Source organism: Pelodiscus sinensis, chromosome 1, assembly GCF_049634645.1.
Source record: "Pelodiscus sinensis isolate JC-2024 chromosome 1, ASM4963464v1, whole genome shotgun sequence".
Taxonomy (NCBI): Eukaryota; Metazoa; Chordata; order Testudines; family Trionychidae; genus Pelodiscus; species Pelodiscus sinensis.
This window is the reverse complement of record NC_134711.1, coordinates 95,298,577-95,326,287: the sequence shown is the minus strand read 5'-3', so window position 1 is coordinate 95,326,287 and position 27,711 is coordinate 95,298,577. Positions and strand designations below refer to the sequence as shown.

The following is a 27,711-nucleotide window of genomic DNA, read 5'->3' as shown; positions in this document are numbered from 1 at the left end:
GATAATTTGTTGCATGAGGACCAGATCAGAGACCCAGGCAGTGTAAAGGGTGATGAGTCAAGGCGATTAGGAACTTATAAACACAGGAAAAAGAATTGGCAGGGCTTGAGGGACTAGCAGAGCTTTTGTTGGAATTGGGATGATCTCTGGTAAAACTTATTAGCATGCACATAGGCTCGATTATTATTTTCAGTAAGTCTTCGCTGTACTAGTTTTGCTTTAAGAATAAATGTTCTTGCTTAGAAAGAGCTGTGTGATACCTTACATCTCTGGGAAATGATGTTGTTTATAAGTGCTGAGGAGAAAGCAAAGCAGGGTTGTTTAAGCACTCACAGTAAAGGAACTCACAGTAAAGTCAGGGAGCTGTGCAGACTGAAAAAACCTTGGTCAGGAAGGAGCAAGAGATGGGCCTTACCAAAGAGAGATAATGGTTTGGAAACCTAGAGTGGTGCCCTTGCTGGAGCACAGAAGGGAGCAGGTGTAGTTACCCTGAATTGTGACAGAACCCTCACAACACAATTGTACGTTCATGGGTTAGCTCATTGTTTACCGTGCAGTATACACGTAAAAGGCAGATTTTTGACTTTCAGACACAGCATTCTTGATGCTTTCACTCCTTCTTCATAATTTACACTACAAAAACACCAAGTGGCCCCACCTGATGTTAGGGGCTCACTCTCCTGGTAACTATTCAAGCACATCATAAGAGACAGTCCCTGCCCCCAGAGATGTTAGCACTAACATTGGGATTGTCAAAAGTGCTGAATGTAGTTTGGCGCCCCAGTCCCATTCATTTAGTGTTTTTAACATGTGCTCCTAAATCTCTGAGGGACTTTTGACAATCCTACCCTCAACAGAAAAAGCAGCCAAAGAGTGGGAGAAAGGCAGGATTATCACCCCCCCATTCTACAGACAGAAACGAGAGCAGAGAAAGTGAGAGATTAAATGATTTACCCCAGCTCAGTCACAATGTTATTGGTAAAGCAGGGAACGGCATCTTTATTTCCTGAGATCCAGCCTAGATTTTTAACCACAAACCAGCCTTCCATCATCTGCATTGCCTCTGTGTTAAAAGAACCCTTTGGCTTCCCACTTACATTTTCACTGTTGACATCTGCCTCGCTGGGGCAGCCAAAGAGCTCCCGTCTTAGCAGGTTCCCATCGTACTCTAGGAATGTCAGGTAGAGGTTGCGGAAAAACTCCACATGCTTGTTTTTCACACGCAGCTTCTTTGGTGAGTTCCAATGAATCACCTGGTAGGGAAAACAAAAAGGGAACAATCTCGTTGTCAGCATGCAGCCTTGCCTAGCCATCACCTTTATACATCTTTAAGATCCTTCCCTCTTCACACAAATATCCTTTCCTCTTTCTGTGTTTTCATTGGGAAGCTTTTGTGATATATCCCTTAAGTAATGGCGTGCACTGCATAGATCAGGGTGGACAATAATTTTCATGGGGGAGGGGGGGCACTTCACGAATTTTGGTACATGCTCGTGGGCTGGCTCTGGGCCCCCGAGAAGGGGTGGAGCCTCAGGCAGAAGGGGAGGAGCTGGGAGCTACAAAGAGAGACAAAGAGATTGTGTGAGTATCAACGAGACAGTCTGGGTACATCTACACTGCATGGCTATCTCTGGATATCAGAAGTACAGGCAGTCCCCGGGTTACGTACAAGGTAGGGACTGTAGGTTTGTTCTTAAGTTGAATTTGTATGTAAGTCGGAACTGGTACATATTTTGGGGGGGATGGGGAGCTGGAGTTAGGTGGAAAAGACCCTGATTCTCATACAACTTCCTTATTATAAGAAAAACACATACTGTTTTGATATGAAGGTTTTTTTGGTTGATAATTTAATTAAAAATTGATCATAAGTTTCAGTGTTTCATGCTATATCCAAATCTTCCTTTTGGGGTACCTGAAAGATCCCAGTTATTCATTTAATAGTCAGAATCTTTGTTTTTTATAACTAAAAAAAGTTTATTCAATGCATATTACTGTTCCAAATAGAATTTGCTACAGATGGTTCAGTGAAATGGGTATTAAGTGTAATCAATAGTCATTGGAGAGCACAGTGAAATATTGATACAATCAAAGCTGTTGTTGTATTCTGCTGAGCAGAAAATGGAAATCCCTTCCTGTGAAGTGTGTGTGTGAATTTATCCACAGGATTAATTTTAAAGAAAAATTCTGTGTTGGGAACAGGAGTTTAGCCTCAGGTGGGTCCTCATTGTCCACTCACCCACTTTGCAACCAGACCCATCCCCTCGGGGCTTATCCTGCTCTGCTCCAGCCAGGGTGTGGGGTTGGGGCTTATCCCCTTTTCCCTTCTGTCCTGCTCCTCCCCATTCTTGCCCACCCACACCACTGGTTAATTTTTCAGCTTCACCTCTGCCAGGCTGGAAGGGACTTGTTAATTTCACGCGACGCTAACAAGATACTTGCAGCTCTAGTGCTGAAGAGGGAAAAAGCTGTTGCTCCCAAGGTGGGGACTGTAACACAATGAGTCTCACTGCCTGCTGCTCCTGCTGTTCCCTAGGAAATTAATTTTTCCGCTCTGGGGTGCCCCCTTTTGGCTGGTGTCTTGTTCCCCCCAGCAGACCCGTGTCCTCTGCGGCGAGAAAAGCCGCTCCGCGTCTCCCTGGTCTGCTGGGGGGGGGGGGCGCTAGCTCTGCATCTCCCTGGTCTGGTGGGGAGGAGGCAGCGACAGTGGGGGAGGCACCCCGCACTAGCTGCGCCCCCCCCCGTTTGTAACTAGGGATCCGACGTAAGTCGGATTGATGTAACCCGGGGACTGCCTGTATCCCAAAATATCTACCCCACATTTTCACAAGCTGCCCGTTATTTTGAAATATTTTTCAAAATAATGGGTGTACTATTTTGGAATTCTGGTAACCTTCATTCCACGAGGGGTAAGGGATGTCTTGAAATAGTGCATTATTTCTAACTTTGGTGTGGTGTTTTGAAATAGGCTTTTTTGAAATTCAATTGAAAATACTGGAGCAAGGCGGGAGGAGGAGCAGCTGAACACACACTACCTGCTATAAATATGCACAGCTTTGTTAATCAGCTGGGTGGGCCAGAGAGAAATGCTTTGCAGGCTGGATCTGATTGCTGGGCCTGATTTTGCCCATCCCCTGGTACCCTGGTGCTTTGTAATGCAACATCACAGACATGGTGGCAAGGCTGGAGTCATGGACTGGTTTTATGTTATACATGTTGGTGAGGGGAGAAGTGTGATAGAGAAAAAGATGGAGCTATACAATTTGGCCTGGGATTTCTCTTGTGACTGTCCCAGCTGATGAAAATGATTCATTATCTAGTGTCACACAGCAGCTTTACTTGGTAATTAAAGAGAAAGAACCTCAAATTAATTTCTGTTTTGTGGTACCCAGCCCTCTGCCCCTCACAGCAGACGGAATCTGATCCAAAAATATACATTAACTGACAATGCTTCATGGGAACTTGACTGAGCTTTGCTGTGTTGCTTGGCAACATCATCCTCTCATTCCTTTAAGTCCAACTGCCAGCAGGTATTTAGCCATTGCTAGAAGGTGATGACTCCCTTACTGGCCTAGGTTTAATTGTCTCCCAGACATAAAGGGTCTGATTCTCATTTACGTTAGGGCTACTTCACACTGCTCTGTCAGCATAACTGAGCATAAAGCCCAAAGAAAACAGCAAGAGTTGGAGCTAGAAGTGGCTTGTGGGAATGATTTCATTTTATGGAGGTTAGATTTTAGCCATAAACATGAAAGCTTTATATTCAGTTATTTTCTGTGATTTCCAAAGGGATTAAAAAAACCCCCTCTTTTAGAAGTACTTCCAGATGGGGACTTGTGGAGGTCTTGTGTACCCATTAAAATAATGATGTGAAGGCATGGTATCCCTCACAGTCATTTACACCAGATTTCTAGGGTGTCAATTACTAACTTAGCAGTTGCTGCTGTATCTCTGCATCATAAATGTTGTTCTTATTTTCTGATATGGAAATCTTTATTCTTTCCCCAGTCATTGATGTTGAACAAATCAAGATTTCTGAGGGCCAAATATGCAGTGATACAAATTCAAGTTGTGAAAAATAAGATCACATTTAGAAAAAAGAAAATCACTTAAATAAATCAAATACAAATAATGAAAGCGACGAAGAGTCCTGTGGCACCTTATAGACTAACTGAATTCAGTTAGTCTATAAGGTGCCACAGGACTCTTCGTCGCTTTTGCAGATTCAGACTAACACGGCTACCCCTCTGATACTTGACAAATAATGAAGTAGTCACAGACTGTGTAGTCTGGAAAAAATTACTTGGAACAAAGATATTGCTCTAAATTATTCTTAGGCAGTGTTACCTTTTATTGGTGTTGTTTTGCCTTTTTCTATATTCTCAGTGTCTAGTTTAAATCCGAAATAACATCCTCTATACGAGAGGCACACAAGGTATAGTAACAAAAGAGATCCTTAACCAGTATTGCTGGGATCTAAAACAGATTCAAAGCCATAGAAGATTTACTCCAACAGAAGAGTATCTTGAAAGACTCCCTGCTTTAAAAAGAGCTTTATTGGTTTCATCCCATTGTGTTTAACTGCAGCAGAGAGCACTGCAAAAAACAAATCTGAATTCTACCTCAGAGAAAGGAGACAAATATATTAACACAAGCAAGGAACTGAAGGAAATCTAAGGGGCCGCTAAACAGTTTTAAAGGGTTCTAGCATTTTTGTCAAACAGGCATGGAATGCAAACTGTTCATCTGCTGATATCTTGGACTGCTTTAAGAGGCATTCAAAGCACAGAAGGACTGGAAAAGTGCAAGAAAAATGCCTACAAATGAAAGCTTTTCTGTGTTACTACTCCCACATCCCACTAGGATGATTTCCTTTCTGCATCCCCTCTGTGTATTATATCTCCTGCCTGAGCACCTCATAACCTCATCTTGGGGACCTGAATAATGCAAATAATTAAAGAAAATAAACTAAATGTGTGGGTGTATAGGATTCTCTTCCCCACAGAGATTTCCCATCATCACACACTATGCCACATTGCAGCAGAATACTAGTGCCATGATGCCTCTATTCTACTAAGTGGATGATGACATCACATCTAGACACAGATACCAGCTTGGATCTCCGTGCTGCTGGGATTGAAAAGCTATTGCATCTGCAAATGCTGGTAAGTGTCAAGGATCTGGTGATCACAATCTGATCAGATTTGAAATGTGTGTCAAGATTCTGTATGTGCACAAATATCATGGCTGCCTGGAGTGAGCAGGAGAATGATGAATGGAACTGATTAGTGTCCAGAAAACTTGATTTTTTATCAAGGAGGACAAACAGATGTCACCAGATTAGAAGACAGAAAGAAACTATGTAACCAAGTCAAGGACACTAGAAAAAGCACAAAAAAGGGCAGGGTTTATTTTTAAAAAGAGTGTGATTATTGAAACTCCCTGCAATACCTGAAAATATGAAAGAATGGCAAGCTTCACAAAGCACAGAGTGTCTTAACCATCAGTGTGAATTTTTCACAATATATACAGAAAATGGAATGTTTTTTCTAGGTGCCAAACACACACATTTATCATGGACTCAGACTGAAGCTGGATTGTTTCTATCTTTTGCACTACCAACAACAGCAGAAAGATGTTAGTGCAACCTTACATGGGTTGGGACAGGCCTCACTGAGGGTGTAATATGAAGACCATACAGTTGCATAAATATAGCTAAAGCCATAATGGGGCTATGAGAACCTTTGCTATTGGAAATGATGCATCAAATGGTAACAATTCAGTTTGACTGTTAAGAGTTTAAGGACAATTTGGCAGATAGGGAAATGAAAAATAAATGAAATGAAATGAAAAATAAATCTTTACATGCAAGATGAGAAAATCTGAGTTGGAAAGTAGAAAGAGGCAATGAATGTAGAACTCCAAAAGGTCATTTTTCTATGTCAGGATTGAACCTCACTTTAATTAATTAATTAATTAATCAATCAATTCATTCATTCCTCCCTCCCTCCCCCTCTCTCACTCACTATTTCTTTCTATTTCCTAGCATTTTAAAAGAAATTGTGCAAAGAAAGAGCTTCAATTTCCAGAATTTGAAAGCTCTGCTGGTGTGGAACCCCCCCTGCAGCTAGAATATGTAAATTCCACGGCCTGGAACTACTTGGTTAGACACCACATGAATACAGGTATCTTTGACCAAGGCCTCCTCAGAACAAAAGAAAATACACCCATTAATTTTTATTTAGATATTTATGTACAGTAGACTTCCGATAATCCGGAACCTATGGGACCTAGGTGGTGCCGGATTATCAAATATGCCGGACTATCAGGAGGTACTATAAACTGGTTATATGTATATACTGTATACATTATATACTGTATATGAAGTGTTCTTAACCCTTTTTATTGTATACACCGTATACAGTGTACTGTAATGTTTTAGTTTTTTTAAAGCCTTTTTTACCCTTTTTGCTCAGTTCAGCTGCTGCCGCTGTTACCTTGTGACTCTTTTTTTGCCGAAGCTCGCTCACTAGGCTCTTGCCATTTTGATGCCGGACTATCAGGAGAGCCAGACTATTGGATGCCGGACTATTGGAGTTTTACTGTACTAAAAAGATGAGATCTTAGAATTCCACACCTATTTAACACCTGATTAATCACGATTAAGCACTTTGGCACTATCTACATTTATCTAACCCATCCCACTTAATCAGCAGCCTTTACCACTCACTGAAATTAGGCTCTATCAGTTCTTTGGAATACATCCAAATATATTGCATCCAAGTGACGCAGAGCATACTGTAATACTAGTTTACCTTTATACTGCATCTTTCGTCCCAAAGTACTTGGCCTATTGTACACTTGGCACACAATGAAAATGCAGTTAACTTTGAGATAGAAGACACCAGAAAATGCTACACAACTCTGGAGGAGGGTAAGGAAGGATATGTAGTATAAAGATGCAAGCACACATTCCTGCTTTTACAATCCTGGCTCTAACATCCACACAGACATCAGAGCTGCAGTTTTTAAGGTCTGGCCTGAAAATTGACACTATTAACTGCATGGAACACAGTAAAAGACTAAGGACATGTCTACATTAAAAAAATATTTTGAAATGACTTATTTTGAAATAACTCCCAAAATAACTATTTTGAAATAGCGTGTTCACGCTACAGGGAAGCCTCAAAATTAGTCCGAGGCAGGCTCCCTTAATGTGGACATGCTACCTCGATTTAGAGCCCCAAGCCCTGGGGAGTAATTTCTTTGAATGATTCTGGGAAGTAGTTATTTAAAAAATGCAGCAGTAGAGCGTCGACAATACTGCTATTTCAAAATAAGCGTTATTCCTAATGGAAAGCAGGAGTTATTTTGAAATAACCAGCCCCTTATTTCAGAATAATGGGCTTGGTAGTATGGATGCTCCACTTGTTATTTTGAAATAAGGGGAGGTATTTCGAAATAGTTCCCTAGTGTAGACCAGGGCTAAGTTCTGAGCAATCTTTCATAGGTTTCAAGTTGCTCCAAGCTGTGTCATTTGCTCCAGGGAGACGCAATATTTCAAACCTGATGTTGAGAGGACAGAGGATACATACCAGCAGAACACTATATCTCTGGGTACTGTCTTAGGGCACGAGATGGGATAATGTGCTCTACTGGGGTGTGATTCCTACAGCTCACTAACATGCTGCATATTAATGGAAGGTGGTAGGTGATAACTAAGGATCTGCAGTCAGCAGCTTCTTTTTCTTTATTGAAGTAGGTTCTCCCCTTGTCATGCATGATGTGATCTGCTTCTCTGATGAAGTGTCATAGAATGACTGCGTATCGTGGGGCGCGCATATAGAAAGTCTCTGGGGTGGGTTCATGAGGAATGAGGTTGTAGAGCTTCTGCTGGATTGTATCCATGACTCAACAGGGTTTATGGATCAATAGAACAATCTGTAACATACACCTGCCTGCTGACAGTTAATGGCCCACTTCAGACACCAAATACAGAGTGGGGGGAAGTGCTGGGTCATTAGCCTGCACCAGTCCCTCCTCAGCCTGGGCTCTCCCTTACCCACAGGCAGGCTCCTTACTGCAGCAGCTTCCGTCCCAGGCCCGAAGTAAAGGGAGCACAAAGGATGGAGGAAAGTGGAGATGACTCAGAGTGACAAAGGGAAGGGAAAAGAGGAGCAGGGCCTTGAAGGGAAGAGGTAGAGAAGGGAGTGGGACCTCGGGGGAAAGAGGTGGGTAGAGTTGCCAGATGGTTTCAACAGAAATATCGGACACACTTGACATTACATCACAATCTACATTACATCTTATTTCGAAAATACTGGACATTTCTATTTTCTCATTTCTATTTTCTCCATTTGTTTCCCGAACAGAAAGCTCAGATACTGTACTGTCCGGTTCAAAACCGGACACCTGGCAACCCTAGAGGTGGGGCTTTGGGAGAAGAGGTGGGGTAGGGGTCCAGTTACCAGCAGTTAGAAAGGTGGCAACCCTATATTTCCCCAAACCACAGTAACTGAAATTTCTTCCCAGTCAAGAAAGAACCTTTTGCCAAAAGGGAAAAGCAAATATCAGTTCCCTTCCAGCAAAAACCTCTGCATTCAGGCTGCGTCCCACTGGTTTCCAGGGTCAGGACCACAGAGTATATAGGTAACTCCAGCATATATACATGTAAGCTTTTATCAATACAGTGTCAATATCAATGCTTTAGCACCTCTTGCCCAATGTCCTGTGCCTCTCTTATGATTTCTGTCAGATCAACTCACATGTAACAACACCCCAATTCAAACTGAACATTTTGACCTGGATCCTCAATTGGGATAGCTAATTTCAACAGCCTTCAAGAATGTGGGGCTCTCCAATTTAAAACAATAAAATTGTTAAGGAAGATTTAAATGCAATTTAAACTTAGGGTATGTCTACACAGCAAAATTATTTTGAAATAACAGCCCTTATTTCAAAATAACTTTCCTAGTGTCTATACAGCCAAACTGCTATTTCGAAATAAATTCGAAATAGCGGAGCGCTTATTTCGAATTTGGTAAATCTCATTCTACGAGGAATAACGCCAAATTCAAAATAGCTATTTTGAAATAAGTGCTGTGTAGACACTTATTTCGAAATAGGAGGCCTCCAGAATTTCCAGGGTGCCCTGATGGCCACTCCAGCCTCAACCAAGAACACTCCTCTTCCTTCCCCGCTCCCCGGAGTCCTTAAAGGGGTAGACTCTGGCCACAGTGCCTGTGCCAGCTCCAAGCCTGCCATCCCAGAGCCAGCAGTCACTGCCCCTGACTCAGTGGCACCAAAACAGGAGCCAGCAAGCCACTGGCAGCCAGCCCGCCACCACTCCCCAGGAGCAGTCTGCCAGCTCCCAGGATCCTGCCAGGGCCCGGAGAAGGTGGGCACCTTTCTGGTACAGGGCAGAGATCATGGACCTTATTCAGGTTTGGGGGGGATGCCTCCAATGTCCATGATCTCCGCACTAGATGGAGGAACACGGCCATCTATGGCAGAATAGCTGCCAGCCTGGCTACCAAAGGCCACATGTGAACCCAGGAGCAGGTTTGCATGAAAATCAAGTTGGTCCAGCGAGACCCTCAACCCTGAGCTTCCTCTCCCACTTCTTCCCTTTGCTTCCCCCTTCCAGCTCCCTCCTCCCCTCTCCGACCTCCTTTCCCCAGTCTCACCAGAGTTTCGTCTCACCCCTCCCCCCAGTTTTGTGTTTATGAAAAAACGTGTATTTTATTTTACATCAGGAAGGTGGTGGGGGGGAAGTGGAGAGTAGGTAGAAGGATGTGAGGGAGGAATGAGGCACAAGCCCCCAGTGGGGCAGACCAAGGAGACTGTTAGTGTTCCTTTGGGTGGAAGCTCTCCCGCAGGGCCTCCTGATACTGGACAGCTCCTCGATGGACTTCCCAGATGGCAGCCTGCAGAAAGTGCAGCCAGGCTCACAGCAACGTGTCCAAGAGAAGCACCAGAGTGCCCAGGGGCAGCTCCGGCTCCATGTTGCAGAGTGCTGTGGTGTCCCGAGTAAGGGCTACCAGAGCACGCAGAGACAAAAATGCTTTGCTGTTCCTCATCAAGGTAGGCAAGCAAGTATGGAAACCTGAGAACTGGCTGTCCGGGGGGGAGGGGGAGGGGGGAGGGTCCCTTTAAGCACAGGCCACAGATAGCCTCAGGCAGCAGCCACACAAAGTAAATCCTGACCTGATGCCTTGCTGGACCTGGTTCCGGCTGGCCTTAAATGCGATTCAGCGTCCACTCAGTGTGGACGCACTATTTTGAAATAGCAAAACGATATATCTTTTTGTGTAAACACGTTATTTCGAAATAAGCTATTTCAAAATAGCTTATTTTGAAATAATGCTATAGTGTAGACATACCCTCAGAGAGGAAATGCATAGAGAAAAATATTTATTAGAATCCTATGCAGTTGATAGGATACATACAAGAATTGCCTGCACCTTCATAAAGCAGGCTGAGAACACTATGCCTCCATTATTCAGGGCTGTGAACACAGAGGAAGAGAAGTATATACATACTTCAATAGCAGCTAACTACAAGGCTTCTCTAAGTTTATTTGACATAATGTTGTATGTAATGATTACAAATCCTGAAATCCTCTGGACTCTGAGACCAGATGGAATTAAATTGGTGTATTTTCATCTTGACAGGAAAAATGCAGTTTCATTTTACTTGAATAATACTAAGGCCTGGACCAGCTTTAGTCTGGAATGTAAATCTCTTCCAATACTTCCTTTTTTCCCCACAACATCCTTCTTAATCCTCCAGCACCAACCTTACAATTAATCTTTTTTTCTTTCTCCCTTGGAGACCTCTACTACCTTATTCTTCACTCCAATCTTATTCACCATGAAATACAGGATGTGCCAAATACATTGTAGCCTACCATTTATATTAAATGTCATGGAAACTGATTAATTTACAGTTTTAAAAATATGGTTTCAAACTTGTGTTAAATACTTCTGCTGCACAGTTCATGCAAAGCCCACGTACCGACGTAGTTCACGTTTTGCTAGAAACTTAGAATTTTGTTAAATGTTGTCATGCTAATCAACACATTTAAAAATGCTCACAAAAATAAAACAAAATAAAAATCCCAGTACTGGGGTCTCACAATAGGGACCATTTGTTCAGTTTGTATACATTGGCACTGCTTCATTGATGTCAATGGAGCTAAGTCGATCTACTCCACCTAAAGCATTGACCTGATAGATTTATGCCCCTGATTTAGTAAAGTACTTAAAATTGTGCCTCATTTTAGGCATGTAAGCATGGGTATAGTTTTGGAGTGGGTGCAGAAGGTGCACAGTACCTCCAAACAGAAGTAAGGGCATGGGGGTGGAGTGTCATGCGGTGTCACCTACTACTCCCCCCCCCCCCATTTTCTGTGAGAGTTGAGCTGACCTGTGGGGCTTGCTTTGCTTAGCCTGCCTGGAGGAGGATTCTGTCCTTCCCATGCTGTGCCTATGTCTTCCCACCTTCACAGAATCATAGGACTGGAATGGACCTCGAGAGGTCATCTAGTCCAGTTCCCTGCACTCATGACAGCATTAGGTATTATCTAGATGATTTCTGACAGATATATCTTTAATATGCTCTTAAAAAGCTTCAATGATAGAAATTTTACAGTCTTCCTAGGCAATCTATTCCAGTGCTTAACCCAGTTAGGAAGATTTCCCTAATGTCCAACCTAAACTGACCTTGCTCAAATTTAAGCCCATTGCTTCTTGTCCTATCCTCAGAGGTTAAGGAGCATAATTTTTCTCCTTCCTCTTTATAACAGCCTTTCAAATACTTGAAAAATGTTATCATGCCCCCTCTAAGTCTTCTCTTTTCCATACTAAACAAATCCATTTTTTCAATCTTCCCTCACAGGCCAAATTATCTAGACCTTTAATCATTTTTGTTGCTCTTCTCCGGACCTTCCCTAATTTGTCCCCATCTTTCCCGAAATGTGGCATCCAGATTTGGACACAACACTCCAATTGAGGCCTAATCAGTGTGGAGTAGAACAGATGAATTTCTTTTTGTGTCTTGATTACAACATTTCTGCTAATACATCCTAGAATAGTGCTTGCTTTGTGCAGTACTCCTTCGTAGGCAGTCATTTCCCATTCCGTATGTGTGCAACTGACTGTTCCTGCCTAAGTGGAATACTTTGCATTTGTCCCTATTAAACTTCATCCTATTTACCTCAGACCATTTCTCCAGTTTATCCTGGTCATTTTGAATTTTAATCCTATCCTCCAACGTACTTGCAACCGAGCTTTGGCATTGTCCACAAACTTTATACATGTACTCTCAATGCCATTATCTAAATCAATGAGGAAGATATTGAATAGAACCGGTCCCAGAACAGATCCCTGCAGAACCCCACCTGATATGCCTTTCCAGCATGACTGTGAACCATTGATAACTACTTTCTAGGAATAGTTTTCCAATCTAACTGGTATTTACCCACTTATAGTAGCTCCATCTATGCTGTATTCCCCTAATTTGTTTACAAGAAGGTCATGCAAGACAGAATCAAAAGCCTTACTAAATTTAAGATATATACTACTGCTATCCCTATACACAAGACTTGTTATATTGTCAATGAAAGCTATCAGATTGGTTTGATACTATTTTTTTTCTTGACAAATCTATCCTGACTATTACACCTTGCTATCTTCCTTAACTATTTGCTCCATTTTCTTTCCTGGATACAGAAGTTAAGATGACTGGTCTAAAATTCCCTAGGTTGTCCTTATTTCCCTTTTAATATATTTGACTATATTTGTTGTTTCCCGGTCTTCTATGATTTTCCAAACATAATTGCTAATGGTTCAGATATTTCCTGAGTGACCTGCTTGAGTATTCTAATTGCTGGCATTCACTATGTAAGACATTGAATCACCTCCAACCTTCTCGGTGTATTGTCTCCAATACATTCCAAGAATTCGTTGGATAAGCTGTGCCCTGCTGTGCTACTTTTCCATCAGATATCTGGGCAGCTGAAGCGCTTCATCACCACCAAGTCCTTTGATTTGTTTTTAAAAAGCCATATCCACCTCTTCTTCCTAATTACACGATCTGTACCATGGCATCCCCTTGTTTTTTACCCTTTACATCCTTACCCAGAGCCTTTAGCAAATCTGTCTTCTATGTCAATCTTAACCTTTGTCCCAGTGAGTTTATTTTTTATTATATAAGGTAACACTTCCTCCCTTTTTTCCCTACCTGTCTTTCCTGAGCAAGCTGTGCCCTTCTATATCAATAGTACAGTCGTGCATATTATCCCACCAAGTCTCTGAAATGCTATGTCATAGTTGCATTTACTAGAATTTTGAGTTTTTCCTGCTTATTCCTACTTCTCACATTAGTACAGAAATATCTAAGATACTGATTTGATTCCCTGCACCACCCGTTCTGTTTTGTCTCTCCCTTACCTCTGTTATTACAGCCCACGCTACCCCCACATTCCAAACCTTCTTCCAGGTCTCCATGTTTTTAAGTTACCTGCGGATTTCGGTCACCTGCTCCCACTGAACCTAGTTTAAAGCCCCTCTCATTAGGTTAGTTAGTCTGTATCCAAATATGCTTCCTCGATAGGTGGACCCCATCTCTGCTTAACAGTCCTTCTCCCTGGAATAGCATTCCATGGTCAAGGAAGTCAAAGGCTTCCTGACATCATCTTCACAGCCAGGTATTCACCTCCAGGGTGCATCTGTCTCTGCCTGGGCTCCTACCCTTGACCTAAGTATCAAACAGAGCACCACCTGCGCTCCCAGCTTCTTCACCTTTGTTCCCAGATCACTATAGTCACTTCTGATTTGCTGAGGTTTATACCTTGCAATATAATTAGCACCCACATGGATGAATAGCATCAGGTAGTAGTCAAAGGGCTGGATGACCCTCGACAATCCCTCTTGTCTTGGATGCGGGTCCCTGGCAAGCAGCATACCTCTTGGGATGCCATGTCAGGGTGACACATGGAAGTCTGTCTCCCTCAGAATAGTGTCACCAACCTACATTTCTTTGTGAGAGTGGTGGCTGTGGTCCTCCCGGCCATGGGGCTTATGGCTTCTCCTCCACCTCAGGGGACAATTCCTCCTCTCTTATTGCTAGAGCAGCTTAATGATTCTCCATCACCGAGGTGGGTGGGTTGGGAGTAAATGTGGAGCATTGCCCGCTGCCAGAAGTAACCATCACCCAGTGACCTCCCTGTGACAGAGCCATATCCCCCTCCCACCGTGGTGTGACATCAGTCCTCTGTAGTGAAGCAGCTTCCTCAGCTTTGGATGTCCCCATATGAGTACTCTTGAGGAATTCTTCATGAGCTTGGATGCTCCTCAGCCTACCCACCTCTTCCTGTAAATCTCCCCATCAACTTCCTGAGAGATTCCACTAGTAGGCACCTTTCATGCTGGATGGTGCCTGCGGCCTCGCTTCCTTTGAGTGGGAAATACAGGCCACTGGCTCTGCAAATCCATACCAGGATATAAGTAAATGCATCCAAACTTAGGCTGGCTACAGGTGCAAGTGGAGGAGACAGGAGCAGTGCTGGCACTGGGAATGCAGCTGTCCTAACCGTAGGAATTATATTACGTCTCCCTCCCAGTGTCTGCCAGCAGCAGCTGAGCCTCCCTGTAGACGTGGGGAGAGAGCCAGTGAGCCAAGCGGACTGTCTTCAGTGTCTATATGTGAATGTGTTCATGCGCATGCTTTGCCCTCCCCTCTCCTCACCGCTGCAATCAAACTATGTCTATGCTTGTAAGTGCAATAGAGTTTATCTTGGGGATAAAATTAGGTACCTACTCAAGTACCTTTCTGAGTCAGGGATTGACACCAGGGTGTCTGAATGAGGTTCATCTGTATCTAACATTTCCTTATTTTAAAATAATTTTAGTAGCATGCTATGAAATACAATAATAAATAACCGAGAATAAATAACATCATTCAACATAAATTTGGTAATTCACAATGAGTGTCTCAGATATTTATGTGAATTAATAATACACTATTCAATTGTACATGGAAGATATAACATTTATTCACAAGATGGGCATTTTGACAGAATTCTTGCTTTAAAAGCATTTTTGCTTCTATTGCAAGATCTCTTTTTCATTTTAATCCTGGCAATCACTCTTCAACATTGTTCTTACCAGAACCAGAATGTACTCCAGCACTTTATCACAGGGCAAAATACTATCAATCCCTGCTGCTTGGATCCTGCCTATACATGACAGTAAAATGCTTACTGCCTACATTCATTTTTCAATAACCCGCTAGATCAGTGTTTTTTAAAGTGTTCTATGGGCCTGCTTTGGGAATGCTGCTAGCCTGCCTGAGCTAATTTGTTTACCTAAATGGTCCATAGCCACAGAGCCTCACAACTCCCCTTCGCTCTGGTTTGCTGTTTCCAGCCAAAGGGAGACACGGGGAGTGGTGTGGCAAACAAAGTGACATGGGCCCGCCAGCAGATTTCCAAAAACAGGCCCATCTAGATTACTCTTCCTAGATTTGAGATGTAATTTGATCAAAAAATGAGTTTTCCTCCATATAATTCTGAATAGCAGTGGGTGACTAATTCACAACAAATAATGAGGTTTTCATTTTCTCCTCTTTTGTTCTCTGTAAGGCTCTGGTTACACTTACCTCTGGAGATTGATCTCCTAGGGGTCGATATAGTGGGTCTAGTAATCAACCATTGATCATGCTCCAATCAACTCCAATACTCCATTGGAACGAGAAGAGTAAGGGCAGTCAACGGGAGAGTTTCTCCCATTGATTCCCCATAGTGGGGATGCCACAGTAATTCAATCTAAGGTACCTTGACTCCAGCTTGCTATTCTCATATCTGGAGTTGTGTACCTTAGCTCAACATCACCCCCTACTATAGACCTGGCCTAAATTTGTCTATACGCAATTTATGGTTCTTTTCACTCTATAAAACATTTTTTTTTCCTGCGGAACAACAGAATGATGTAATCTCATCACTCTGCAGCTCACCGCCCCCTCTGCCTTCAGCTGCCCTGCCTTCTCCCTCCCTGGTCCCACGGGGCCTCCCCTTCTCCTTGGTACTCCGGCAGAGTGGGGAAAGCGTGCCCTCCTCTCTTCCTGGGGTGGGCTGAGAATCATGCACCTTCTTCCCTTCCTGGGAGTGGGGGCTGAGAGCTGCACACCCTCTTCCCTATAGGGAGGCCCAGGAGCCAAGCACCCTCCCCTCCTCCCCACACCATCACACACTCCCTTGGCTGAGACCCTGCACCCCCAACCCGCTCACTCATACCCTCCCAATCTGGAACCCTGCACCCCCAGCCCTCTCACTTACCCTTCCACAGAGACCCCACACCCGCAGCCTGATCCTGCCCACTTCCCTGCTCTTGCATCCTCCCCCCGGCCAGACAGTTACTCCCCGCCCCCTCATGCACCCTCCCCCCAGCCCGACACCTACCCCCAGAGAGAGGTGGTTGATGAGCATAATGAGCAGGGGGCACAGCCCCCCAGTTTGTTCCTTATTTTAAATCATTTATTGTATAAGTTTGGCAAATAATGTTTTTGCTCCCTTTTGTATGCATGCACCTTTTGGAATCAGGGTTTCCAAAGGGATTACTTATATTTCTGAATCCAAAATTTGCTGTTTCTGTAAGCACACCTACCAATAGCTGCATTTGCTAGAACATTCAGAGACAGCAAATGCAAAGATAAGCTCAGCCAAAATGAACTGGTTTGAACAATTGAGAAAAAGGATCACAAAAATTGTCTACAAGATTCAAGCAGTTTTAACTGTGAAGAGTCTTAATGACAATGCCGGTCTACTGCCACTTAGACCTTGTAGAATAATTTCTACCTTCTGGCCCTGGATGTTGTACATGCAACATTTGAATCTACCACTTCAGAATTACAACTGCACAACTAATCCTTGTTCATCTGGGTTTGTTTAAATTCAGTCAACCTATTTTGTAATATGGAAACCATTACAGAACCAATGGATTTTTTTTGTTATAATCCAGTTAACATAAGAACAGCCATACTGGGTCACACCAACGGTCTATCCAGTCCAGTGTCCTGTCTGCAGACAGTGGTCAATACCAGATGCCCCAGAGTCAGGGAACACAACAGGTAATCCTCACGTGATCCCTACTCTGTCACCCAACTCCAGAGAAACTTATTTGCAGGGACAGACAAATATTCTCTATTTACTATGTAGCTATTATTTGTCTTTTCCTGCCTTACTTCTCTTTCTCCACTTCAAGAGTCAGTCTTGGGGTCCTCATGGTGTCCTCAGTCACCTATTGATTTCCTCTCCTGCACTCTATTTCATCACAGTGAAAAATGTAATACTGAGCATTCTATTGATATCACAACCTTATTTCTATTGTGCTATATCCTGTTATCCTTACTTGGTTTCAGTCCTTACTCAGGGGAAGTTTTAGAGAAGTCAGCAGGAGTTTGCCAGAGGAAAAAGCTGTTAACCCCTGAGTAAGAACTGCATAATGTCTTTTGGAGTTAGTCCTTATACACCAGGGGTGGCAATAATTTGTGACAGGGGGCCACTCCAAGATTTTGGAAAGTGGTCAAGGGCTGCACTGTTCCATGATATTAATGGAGGAGATGCGGAGTCTGAGATGGAGGTGGGGTGCAGAAGGGAACTTAGGGTAAGGGACTGGGGTGCAAGAGGGAGAGTGGGGTCTGAGAGGGAGTTAGTATGAAGGAGGCAGCTGTGACCTAGGGCAGGGGTGCAAGCTTTTGGAATGTGATCTGAGACCTGGCTGCAGGGGTTTGGTTTGTGACCGAGGGCAGGGAACGGGGGTACAGGAGTTTGGGTTGTGACTTAGGGTAGGAGGGGATTGTGATCTGGGCAGGGGATTGGGGTGCCAGATCTGGCAGGGGGTATGGGTGCAGAAGGGCAGCAGAGCATTTGGGTATATTGAGTGGGGGGCAGAGGTATGGGGAAGGGAAGGGCTGGGGTGCCAGATGCAGGCTCTGGCCAGGAGACTTACCAGCCAGTAGCCCAACCAGCCTGCCTGCCTAGCTAAGTGCTTGCAGAATTTAAAATGTTTCTCAGTCTGCCTGCCCGCCCCACGCCTGCACAGGCTGCAGGGCCATATACTTGAGTGAATAACTGAACTGAAGAGGAGGGGTGTGTGGTGTTTTGTGTGCTCCCTGTTATTCAAATAGGCAGCTCCCATTGGCCAGTTTCTAGCTAGAAACTGGCCAATGGGATTGTGCTGGGGGTGGGAGCAGTGCTTGAAGCCTTCCCCCTCTTCCCTGTGGGATCACAGTTTTGAAAGAGAAACTTCCCCACAGACACTTTTCTGAAGTGGTGTGCAGGCTGTGGGGCAAGCAGGGAGCCCTTCTGGGGCTTCCAGCTGCCTCTGCAGGCCAGATCCGGTGGCTTGAAAGGCTGGATCCAGCCCACGGGATGTATTTTGCCCAGGCCTGTTATACACCATAGGAAAATGTGAGGCTGCATGGGGGCTAGGAGTGGGTCAAGAGTCCATCCCTTTTGTGTGAAAGGGATAGTTCAGTTCAGGGTTACAAAATCCTTCTACTGCTTTTTATGAGACTCTCTATATCAAACCGCTTTTTTAAAAACTCTTTCAGCAAGCTCAGAATGCAAGGCTGATGTCATTCCCTGTTCAGAAGCAGTCAAGTACTGAAACAGCAGTGAGCGAGGCAGGTCAAGCTTAAGAATACTTGGCAGAGACGTAGCGTGTGCGCGTAAGGAGGCAGTATAGCATCTGTCTGCACCCAACCTCGCTCTCGGCAGTGTTATCCATCTTACATATTCACAGTTACCAAACAGCAGACCAAACCAAAAGCACATTTGTTGCCATGTCTTTTACTGCACAAAAAATATACACAGGCCATCCCTTATGAGATCCAAGTCACTGGGTTGCAGCTTCAGCTACATTTACCTTTAGGTCAGACACATCCCTGTAGCACTGTTCAGAACGGGTATGGTCAGACAGTTGTACATTCCAGAAGCATGGAAGCTGGTAAACAAGGAATGGGTTCTGTTTGATGACTGCATTGAAGATATCCTGGCAGGCAAAAACAGAAACACAAACAGGTGCATTATTTCAGCAGACAGATGATCAATCACATCTCTCCGAACTGATTCTTGTCAGTCCTTTGCAGAGAGAGCAAATGATAGGGAAATTAGGGGGTTCTCGTATTAACCTGTCAGCACTGCAAAACTAGCTTCATCATTCTGCTTTAGATAAAGGGGCTAGAATCCCCAGGACTGACCTGTAGGTCTGAACTAAAGGAAAATAGATTCTTTTTCCATGCAGAATGCTAGTGATTTAACTGGGGTTTCAAAACAAGTATTTTATACCACTGTCAAAAATTGTTTTTCCCCCACCCTGGAGAGTACTATGTGGCAGATGGTGAACTGCCTGCTGCTCCTAAGTACAGCATCCAACTTCAGTAAAAGAAAGAAGAGTGATCCTGGCCGTTACTGTTCTTTATGATGAACTACCAGTATAATTTTATACTGCCAGCAAGTGCTCTAAGTGTTCCGCAGAAAACACATGCAAGACAAGGCTACAAAACAGCTTACTGTGTAAGTACCACTATGATCTGCTCTTATGAGGTTGTGCAGTGCGAGGAGAAAGATGGTCTCTGTAGGTAAGGTGTTAGAGCAGGAGTGGGCAATAATTTTTGAAGGAGGGCCACTTCACATATTTTGGAAGTGGCCTCAGGTGGACCCAGAAGGGCCAGGGCCTCAGGCGAAAGGGGCGGGATTGAAAGCTACCCTACCGGGAGTTTTGCTTGGCCTGGGGTCCCTGCCCCCTGATTTCTGACCAATGGAAGAGACCTGGAGCAGATGGGAGGATGCTGGGGGCTAGTCTCCTCCCAGAGTTGTCTGCGGTGGAGGCTTAGAATTCACATAACATGGCTGGCAGCTCCCAACCCTGCTGCTAACCTGTTGCCTGGCAGCTGCCCAGCAGAAACAAGCCCTTTGCATGGAAGCAGTTGAAAGGGCTTGTGCCTCCCGGGCAGTTCTCAGGCAACGGGCCAGTGGGACCAAGAGCTGCAAGCCCCTTCAATTGCTTCTGTTTAAAGGGCTTGTGCCTGCTGGGTGGCTGCCAGGCAACACAGCTGCCCAATAAGCACGAGCCCTTTAAATAGAAGCAGTTGAAAGGGCTTGCGTGTCTCTAGCTCCCTAGCAACACACTAGCAGCGCCGGAGCTACGAGCCCTTTTAACTGATGCTATTTAAAGGGCTCTTGTGCTCCCCATGGCTACCAGGCACTGCCCAACAGGCACGAGGAAGGCGCAAGCCCTTTAAACAGAAGCAATTAAAAGATTAATTAAACCGCATCTCCGGTTCCCAAGCAACGTGCTAAGAGGCAGGGCCTGGAACTGCCTCGCGGGCCGGATCAAAAGCCCTAGGCAGGCCACATCCACCCCGCTGAAAGGCTTTTGCCCACACCTGTGCTATGGTAAGAATCCAGGGATCTGCATTCAATTCCCACCTCTGCTACATACTCTCCATGTGATTTTAGGCAAGTCACTTATGATCTGATTCAAGTCCTACTGAAATGAGTGGAAGTCTTTTCTCAGACATTAGTGGGCTTTGGATCAGCTCCTTAGTTTTTCCAGGCTCCAGTTCTCCATCAGTAAAATGGGGGGAAAGTCCCTCCTCATGTAACAGGGGTAGTGTGAGGTAAATGAATTAATTTTTATGGGGTGTTCATATTCTACAGCAAGGGTGGGCAATAAAAGGCTCATGGGCTGGATGTGGGTCACCAAGGTTAGCCCCTGGTGGGCCACCAGACACTTTATTTACCTACATATCTGCAGGTATGGCCACTCACAGCTCCCATTCGTTGGTGACTGCTGTTCCTGGCCAATGGGAGATGTGGGAAGTGGTTTCTCAGTTTGAGTCGCTTCCTGAAGCACCCATTGGCTGGGAACAGTGATCCACAGCCATGGGAGTTGTGAGCTGTGTTCCCTCTAAACTGTGGGGCACAGCTTCACAGGTGATGAATCAGCCCCACCCTCTGAGCCTCTGACAGGGCAGTGCTGATTTGGTAATCCACAATGGGTGTTTCAGATGTTTATGTGAATTAATCACACACTATTCAATTGTATATGGAAGGAATTTAGAGGGAACACTGGTTGTAAGTGGCTGTACCTGAGAACTTGCAAGTAAATAAAGTGTCTGGTGGCCCATCAAGGGCTAACCCTGGTGAACCGCATCTGGCCCACGGGCAGCCACTTAATTGCCCACCCTTGTTCTACAGGGATGCAGGTAACAGCAGTATCCAGAGCCTGACAATCAAAATTGCCATTTTCCAAAATGAAAAGGAGAAAAGCAGTAGAGAAAGAAACAGATTTTTTTAAGCTTCTAAAGTCTGAAGTCGTTCAAAGGAAGAATGAAAAGCTAAAGTAAAGGCCACAAAACAGGAAAAATCTCCAACTGTGTCTTTTTAAAAAGCATCTGTGCATCAGAAGTAAGAATTTCAGTCTGTAAACAGGAGTCTTATTGAGAAATCTGTATCCCCCACATTAAAAAATGTCCCCAGAATGACATGGCAATGAGTTCTGCCTGTTTAAAAGGACATGACAGGACATCTACCTATCTATCTTCCTCTCTCCCTCCTCATCTCCAATCCAAGAAGCAATGTTTGTAGCAGGTTTTCATAACTGTCTGCCCAACCCACCTGGTCAGCCAATGAGGTTGACAGCATGCTCATTAACTCTCTTTCAGCTGTAAGTCTCCACATCTGCTCCCATTTCATCTTTCGCAACTTATCCAGAAGTAGCAGGATAACCCCTAAAGAGACAACACAATGCAGGGAAACAGAAGGCATAATTTAACTTGCAAAGCAAGGACCGCCATGCCTAAGTGTTGCAATACTGCAGTCAAAAGAAGAACATTGTACAAAGACCAGAGTTGGAAGCTACCTCCAATCTGTACTTTTGATTGAAATCAGGATAAATATTTTCATGACATACTACTTACAGACATAAACTAGCACTAACAACTCTGATTTTGAAGGCGAATATATTACAGTGATTATTATTAAAGTAGTTTTCTATTACAGTGGTGCACAAAGGTTCCATTTGAGATTGTTACATCATTGTCCAGGGTGCCATACAAATATAGTAAAATAAGACGATGTCTATTCCAGCCTCAATAAGGACCAGACACAACAGTAGGTAATAGAACACCATGTGAACAGGTGAAGCTGAGCTTGAAATGCAGAGGAAAAACTGAGGGCCAACGAACAAAAGGAATTGGGTCTTCTCGACTCCAAAAAGGGACAGCTGGGTCAGAGGGTGGTGTTTGAGGGAGGGAGGGGAGCAGGAGAAGAGCTGGGAGTGAGAAAAGGTGTTGTAAATCCAGCAGGCCCTTTACATTGACACTGGAATTAACTCTGATTTCACTATGACTGGCCTGGACGCTAGGGTATTCCTGACAAACCGAACTGGTACCTCGGGTCACATTAAAGAGACTATTTTCCAAGTCAGCTTTTCTATTCCAAAAAGGCTTAGATGGAAAAATGTCTCTTGTGTCATTCAACCATGATCTCTACTGCAGTTGCTGTAAGGAGCGAAGTTATGGGCTCCATAGGGAGCCCTGTCAGATTACTTTCTGCCAGAGAAAGAGTGGTGACAATGAAGGTTCATAAGTACAGATGTATCTATTATCAGCCAGATTCTGCCATCCTTACTCACACTAAGCAGAAGATTACTCCTGGAAAGTCCCACTGACTTAAATGAGTTAAGATTGTGACAGGTTGCCCCCCCTAGGATGCCAGCTGATGTGCTGAGACACCACGGAGATGCCTGTTGTGGCAGCCTGGGCACTCTTTTATGTCTGTCTTGCTGAGCCAGGCAACATAGCCTCTTCCAGCACATACACAGGCAGAGCCACATCCAACTGCAGAATGACAAACACTGAGATCAGCTCTGGGAAGATTCAGTTTAAGGAACTTGCCCCAGCACGCAGGAGTCCACCTCCTTTGGAGTGCAGACCCAAAGGTACACTTTAAAAATCAGCCTTCTCCCTCAATGTGGAGGAAGACATGCACCGACTCTGCCCCTTCCCTCTCCCCACATTATGAACTGTACAAATGGAATTAACAAGAAATAAGTTTATTACCTATAAAAAGTGGATTTTAAGTGAGTAAAAGTTAGTAAACAGAACAAAGCAGATTACTAAACATATAAAACAAAGCACACAAACTAAACTTGATTCACCTAAGAAATTGGTTACAAATAGTAATTCCTCAGCTTAGATGTTGTTGCAGGCATGTAAGAAAGTCTCGAAAGGCAGCTTCACCGGCCAGCAGCTTGAGGCCTTAGATATTATTACTCTCAAGCTGTATGCCCTTCCAGCTTGGGCCCAGCTCTCTTCCCACAGTTCAGTTCTTGTTTCCAGGTTTTTCTCAGTGTCTCTTTGGGTGGGGAGGCAGAGGAGAAAAACATAATGAAGTCACTCCCCTGCCTTATAAAGATCTTTTGTAGGGAAGGAACCCTTTGTCTTTTAGCGGACAAATACTGGTATTCCAAAATGGGATGAGAGGTGTCCTATATCACATGACTCAGAGCCCTATTACTGCAGGGCTGTGGCAACCATTACTTGTAGATTATCCATAGGAAGACTAAGCTCTTTCACAGTCCACTGTCGTGGCTAATGGGCCATCAGCCCTATCTCACTTTTTCACTGTTGTAGCTGAACAGCTCATTGTGGGTGAAACCCAAAGTAGCACATTCAAAACACAGATACATGGTCAATACTTCTAACTTCAGAGACAGAAATGATTCAGGCATACAGATTCGATAATCACAGTCAGTAATTCATAATCTAACCTCAGTTATGTCACATCCATATAATAATCATATTTTCCTAAAGAATATGGAGGGTAACATCATAGACACTTAAATCTGAACCCATTAAGGCCAATGGAAGTTTTGCCATTGACTTCAGTTGAACCAGGACATAACCCCTAAAGTGAAAAGTATTACTCGGTGTAAGTGCAGAAGAATCAGGCCCCATATATTCATTTGTATCACTTACAGCCAGATTATGAATCCCTTAGTCCGAGTGATGAGTAATTATTTACAGGAGCTGTCCCATCAACTTCAATGAGATCACTATTGTAAATAAGGGGAGTGATAATCCATCCCACTGCAGAGAAGCCTATCATGGTGGCAATGAACATTAAACAGCAAAAGTTGGGGGAGACAACAGGATCCTCAGGTCAGAAAGTTCTCCGGTTGTTTTGATTCTGGATAGAATTCTACTACTTGTAGATACAGGAAATGCAGTAGAAGCAATGCAGCTGGATTTAAGGAAAACCTTTAATACAACATCACACAAAACCTTACATGAAAAAATTAATTCACATGGATTTAGATAAGAACGCTGTCATGGGGAATGAAGACTGTCTGAAGGACCATAAACAAAGAATACCAATAAACGACAATGTATCATTTCGGTGGGAAGCATCTAGTGGGATCAGTGATAGGTTTTCACTGGTGTTCTGGAAGAGCGAGTAAACAGAATATTAATGACATTTGTAAAATATACTAAATTGGAGGCCTTGGAAAAATTAGTACATCTAAATTATAACTAAGGGGGATTATAGCAACTGTTCTCAAATATCTGAAGAAACAAATACCAAACGGGAAGAAACAAATATTTGTGGAAGTCCAAGGGGATATAAGTAGAAGTAATGGGAAGAATTCAAGAAAAGGGAAATAAATGTAGGCTGAATACTAAGAATAACATTTTAGGACATTTGCTAGGGGGCATGTCAACCCAGCATTGGTACTGCAAGAGTAAACCCTGATCAATTAGCTGAGGATGCCTCCACCCTCTCACCTCTGCTGGGCATGCTCCAACTGGAGACCAGGTATGAAGGCCTACAGAGCAGCTCAGTCTGGGCTGGCTGTCAATGAAGGAGGGACTGCCTGCACGTACACTAGCATGCTGATGCCAGCCACGGGGAGACTGATGCAAACTTGCTGGCCCGGGACATTGCTGAATGGGGAGAGACTGAGGACTCAGAGCTAGAGAGACACAGAGAGTCACATAGGAAGTAACCCAGGGGAGTTTTGTGGGGAATGGTAGCCTTGCCAGAATCACTTGGTGTGTTTCAGTGGAAGCTTCTGTGAGCTGGTGCCTGGCAACCCCACCACCAACAGGGCCATGAGTCAGAACTTGGTGGAAAGGCTGGGGCCAGTTCCCTCTACCCTGACCACCACTGCTTCCCTAGGTAGTCAACCTGCATCCCATGCTATAGACTGTGGTCAGTAGGATGTGCCACTCTGCAAGACAAGGGTGTTATTACTGACTATAGCCACTAGGCCACACTGCCCAGCGAGAAAGGGGCATTGTTACTCACTATGGCCCCTACACTGAGCCGTCCTGTGAGAGAGAGGCATTGTTACTGACTCTGGTTACTAGGCCATGCTGCCCTGTAAAAACAAGGCTTTGCTATTGACTCTGACCATTAGGTTGCATTGCGCTAAGACTGAGGGGCTCTACTATGGACTCTGGCTACCCAGCCATGTTGTCCTGGTAGGCAGAACCATGAGGGAAGACGCTAACTATCAAGTCATATGGTGTTGAGCTGAACTGTGGGGCCATAGAGTATCTGGCCCCCACCTAGAGAAGGATGGGGGTATTAACCCCGCAACAAGATCCTATTAGTTTGTGAAATAATGTATCAGTGGAAGTGATAGAAGTCCCATTACTTGAGCCTTTTAAAATTAGAACAAAGCAGCAGCAAACATGGAGAGAACAATCCGATGCTGTCTAGCTATAGACACAAGGAGAACCTTATGGTCAGCAAAGTTAAAGACAATAAAAAAGTTATATGAGGAACATTGGTCCATTATTAGATGGAATTACTAGAATTACCAACAATAACGCAGAAAAGGCAGAAGTATTCAACAAATATTTCTATTCTGTATTTGAGGGAAAACAGATGCTGTAGTCAAATCACATGCTACCACTTTTTCCATTTCACTAATATCTTAGGAGAATGCAAAACAGCAGCTACTGAAATTAAACATTTTAAAGTCGGGGGTCTTCAAAACTTGTGTCCAACAGTTTTAAAAAGGCTGGCTGAGGAATTCAATGGACATTAATGTAGATTTTCAATGTGCCAGGGAAAATCAGAAAATTCCCAGAAGACAGAAATAAAACTATTATGCCAGTATAAAAAGGCTAAGCAAGGTGATCCAGCTAATTACAGGCCTGCAGTTTGACACTGATCCTGAGCAAGATAATGGAGTGGCTGATAAGGGACTTGACTAATACAAAATTAAATAACTAATGACAAAGAACATGTGTTTATGGAAAATAGATTCTGTCAGACTAACTCTATACTTTTTTATGAGATTACAAGTTTGATAAAGATATCACATGACATTTTGATTTAAAGAGACATCAAATAAACATGGTACGTATTAAATGAATTAAAAGATGACTAACTGGCAGATCTTGAAATGTAATGGTAGAAGGGGAATTACCATTGAAGAGACATGTTTCTAGTGGAGTCCTACAGGGATTGATTCATGGCCCTACATTACCTAACATTTTTATTAATGACTTGTAAGAAAACACAAAATCATCACTAACAAAATTTGTAAATGATGCAAAAATTGGGGCAACGAATAAATAACGAAGAGGACAAATCCTAGATACAGATCAATCGGGATCATTTGATAAACAGGGCACAAATAAACAATATGCATTTTATATGGTTAAAATAAATGTATGCAACTAGGAACAACGAATGTAGGTCATTTTTTTAGGATGGGGGACTCTATCCTGGGAAACAGTGATTCTGAAAGATTTGGGGCAGAGGAGGGCACCATCAGTTGAATATAAGCTCCCATTGTGATGCCGTGGACAAATGGGCTAATGTCACCCATGCAGGCAAAAACAGGGAAACAATTAAGAGAAAATTTTACCTCCCAATTTCCCATTGATGTGACTGCTGCTGAATACTGTGCCCAGCTCTGAGGTCTACAATTCAAGAAGGATGTTGATAAATTGGAGAGGATTCAGAGAAGAGCTGTGGGAGTGATTAAGGGATTAGAAAACATGCCTGACAGTGATAGCCTCAAAGAGCTCCATCTATATAGTGTACTTAAGAGAAGAATAATGGGATGACTTGATTACAGTCTATAAATACCTACCTGGGGACCAGATATTTAAAATGGGCTCTTCAAATGAGCAGAGAGAGATATAAAACTATCCAATGGTTGGAAATTGAAGTTAGACAAATTCAGGTTCATGGTGGATTCTGTATCACTGACAATTTATAAATCTAGACTGGATGTTTTCCCTAAAAGATCTGATTTAGAAATTATTTTGGGGATACTCCATGATCTGTTTTATACAGAAGGTCAAATTAGGTGATTATAACAGTCCACTCTGGACTTAGACCTATGAATCTATGACTACATGAGGTGGTAAGTGTTCTAGCTCCACCTTCTCTGGCTTGGATTGTCTATATTGTAAAACATCATGTTCAAAAGGCAAAACTTTTCAGAAATGAAAAGAAAACAGTAGAACTACTAACCCCAAATTGGGAGGAAACTGCCACATGTCTGAATCTGATTAAAATTTGAGACTTGAAATATTTTGCTGCCTTGTGAATTGTGCTAAAGGAAAAATACATTCTGGCAGTGTAGTCTGTGGCCTAGATTAGAGCTGTTCTCCACTTCAGCC

General features: G+C 43.6%; 1 protein-coding gene across 7 annotated transcripts in view; it reads right to left on the bottom strand.

Annotated features, from left to right (window-relative positions):
- Nucleotides 1-27,711, bottom strand: part of LARGE1 (LARGE xylosyl- and glucuronyltransferase 1) — a 498,136-nt gene that overhangs the window by 56,240 nt on the left and 414,185 nt on the right. For all 7 annotated transcript variants that reach the window (XM_025178894.2, XM_025178889.2, XM_025178890.2 and 4 more), the window contains 3 exons: nucleotides 21,680-21,792; nucleotides 18,924-19,049; nucleotides 1,098-1,253 (listed from right to left, as the gene is read on the bottom strand). In XM_025178894.2, the coding sequence (XP_025034679.1) occupies nucleotides 1,098-1,253; nucleotides 18,924-19,049; nucleotides 21,680-21,792 (395 nt within the window). The remainder of the gene's footprint in view (nucleotides 1-1,097; nucleotides 1,254-18,923; nucleotides 19,050-21,679; nucleotides 21,793-27,711) is intronic.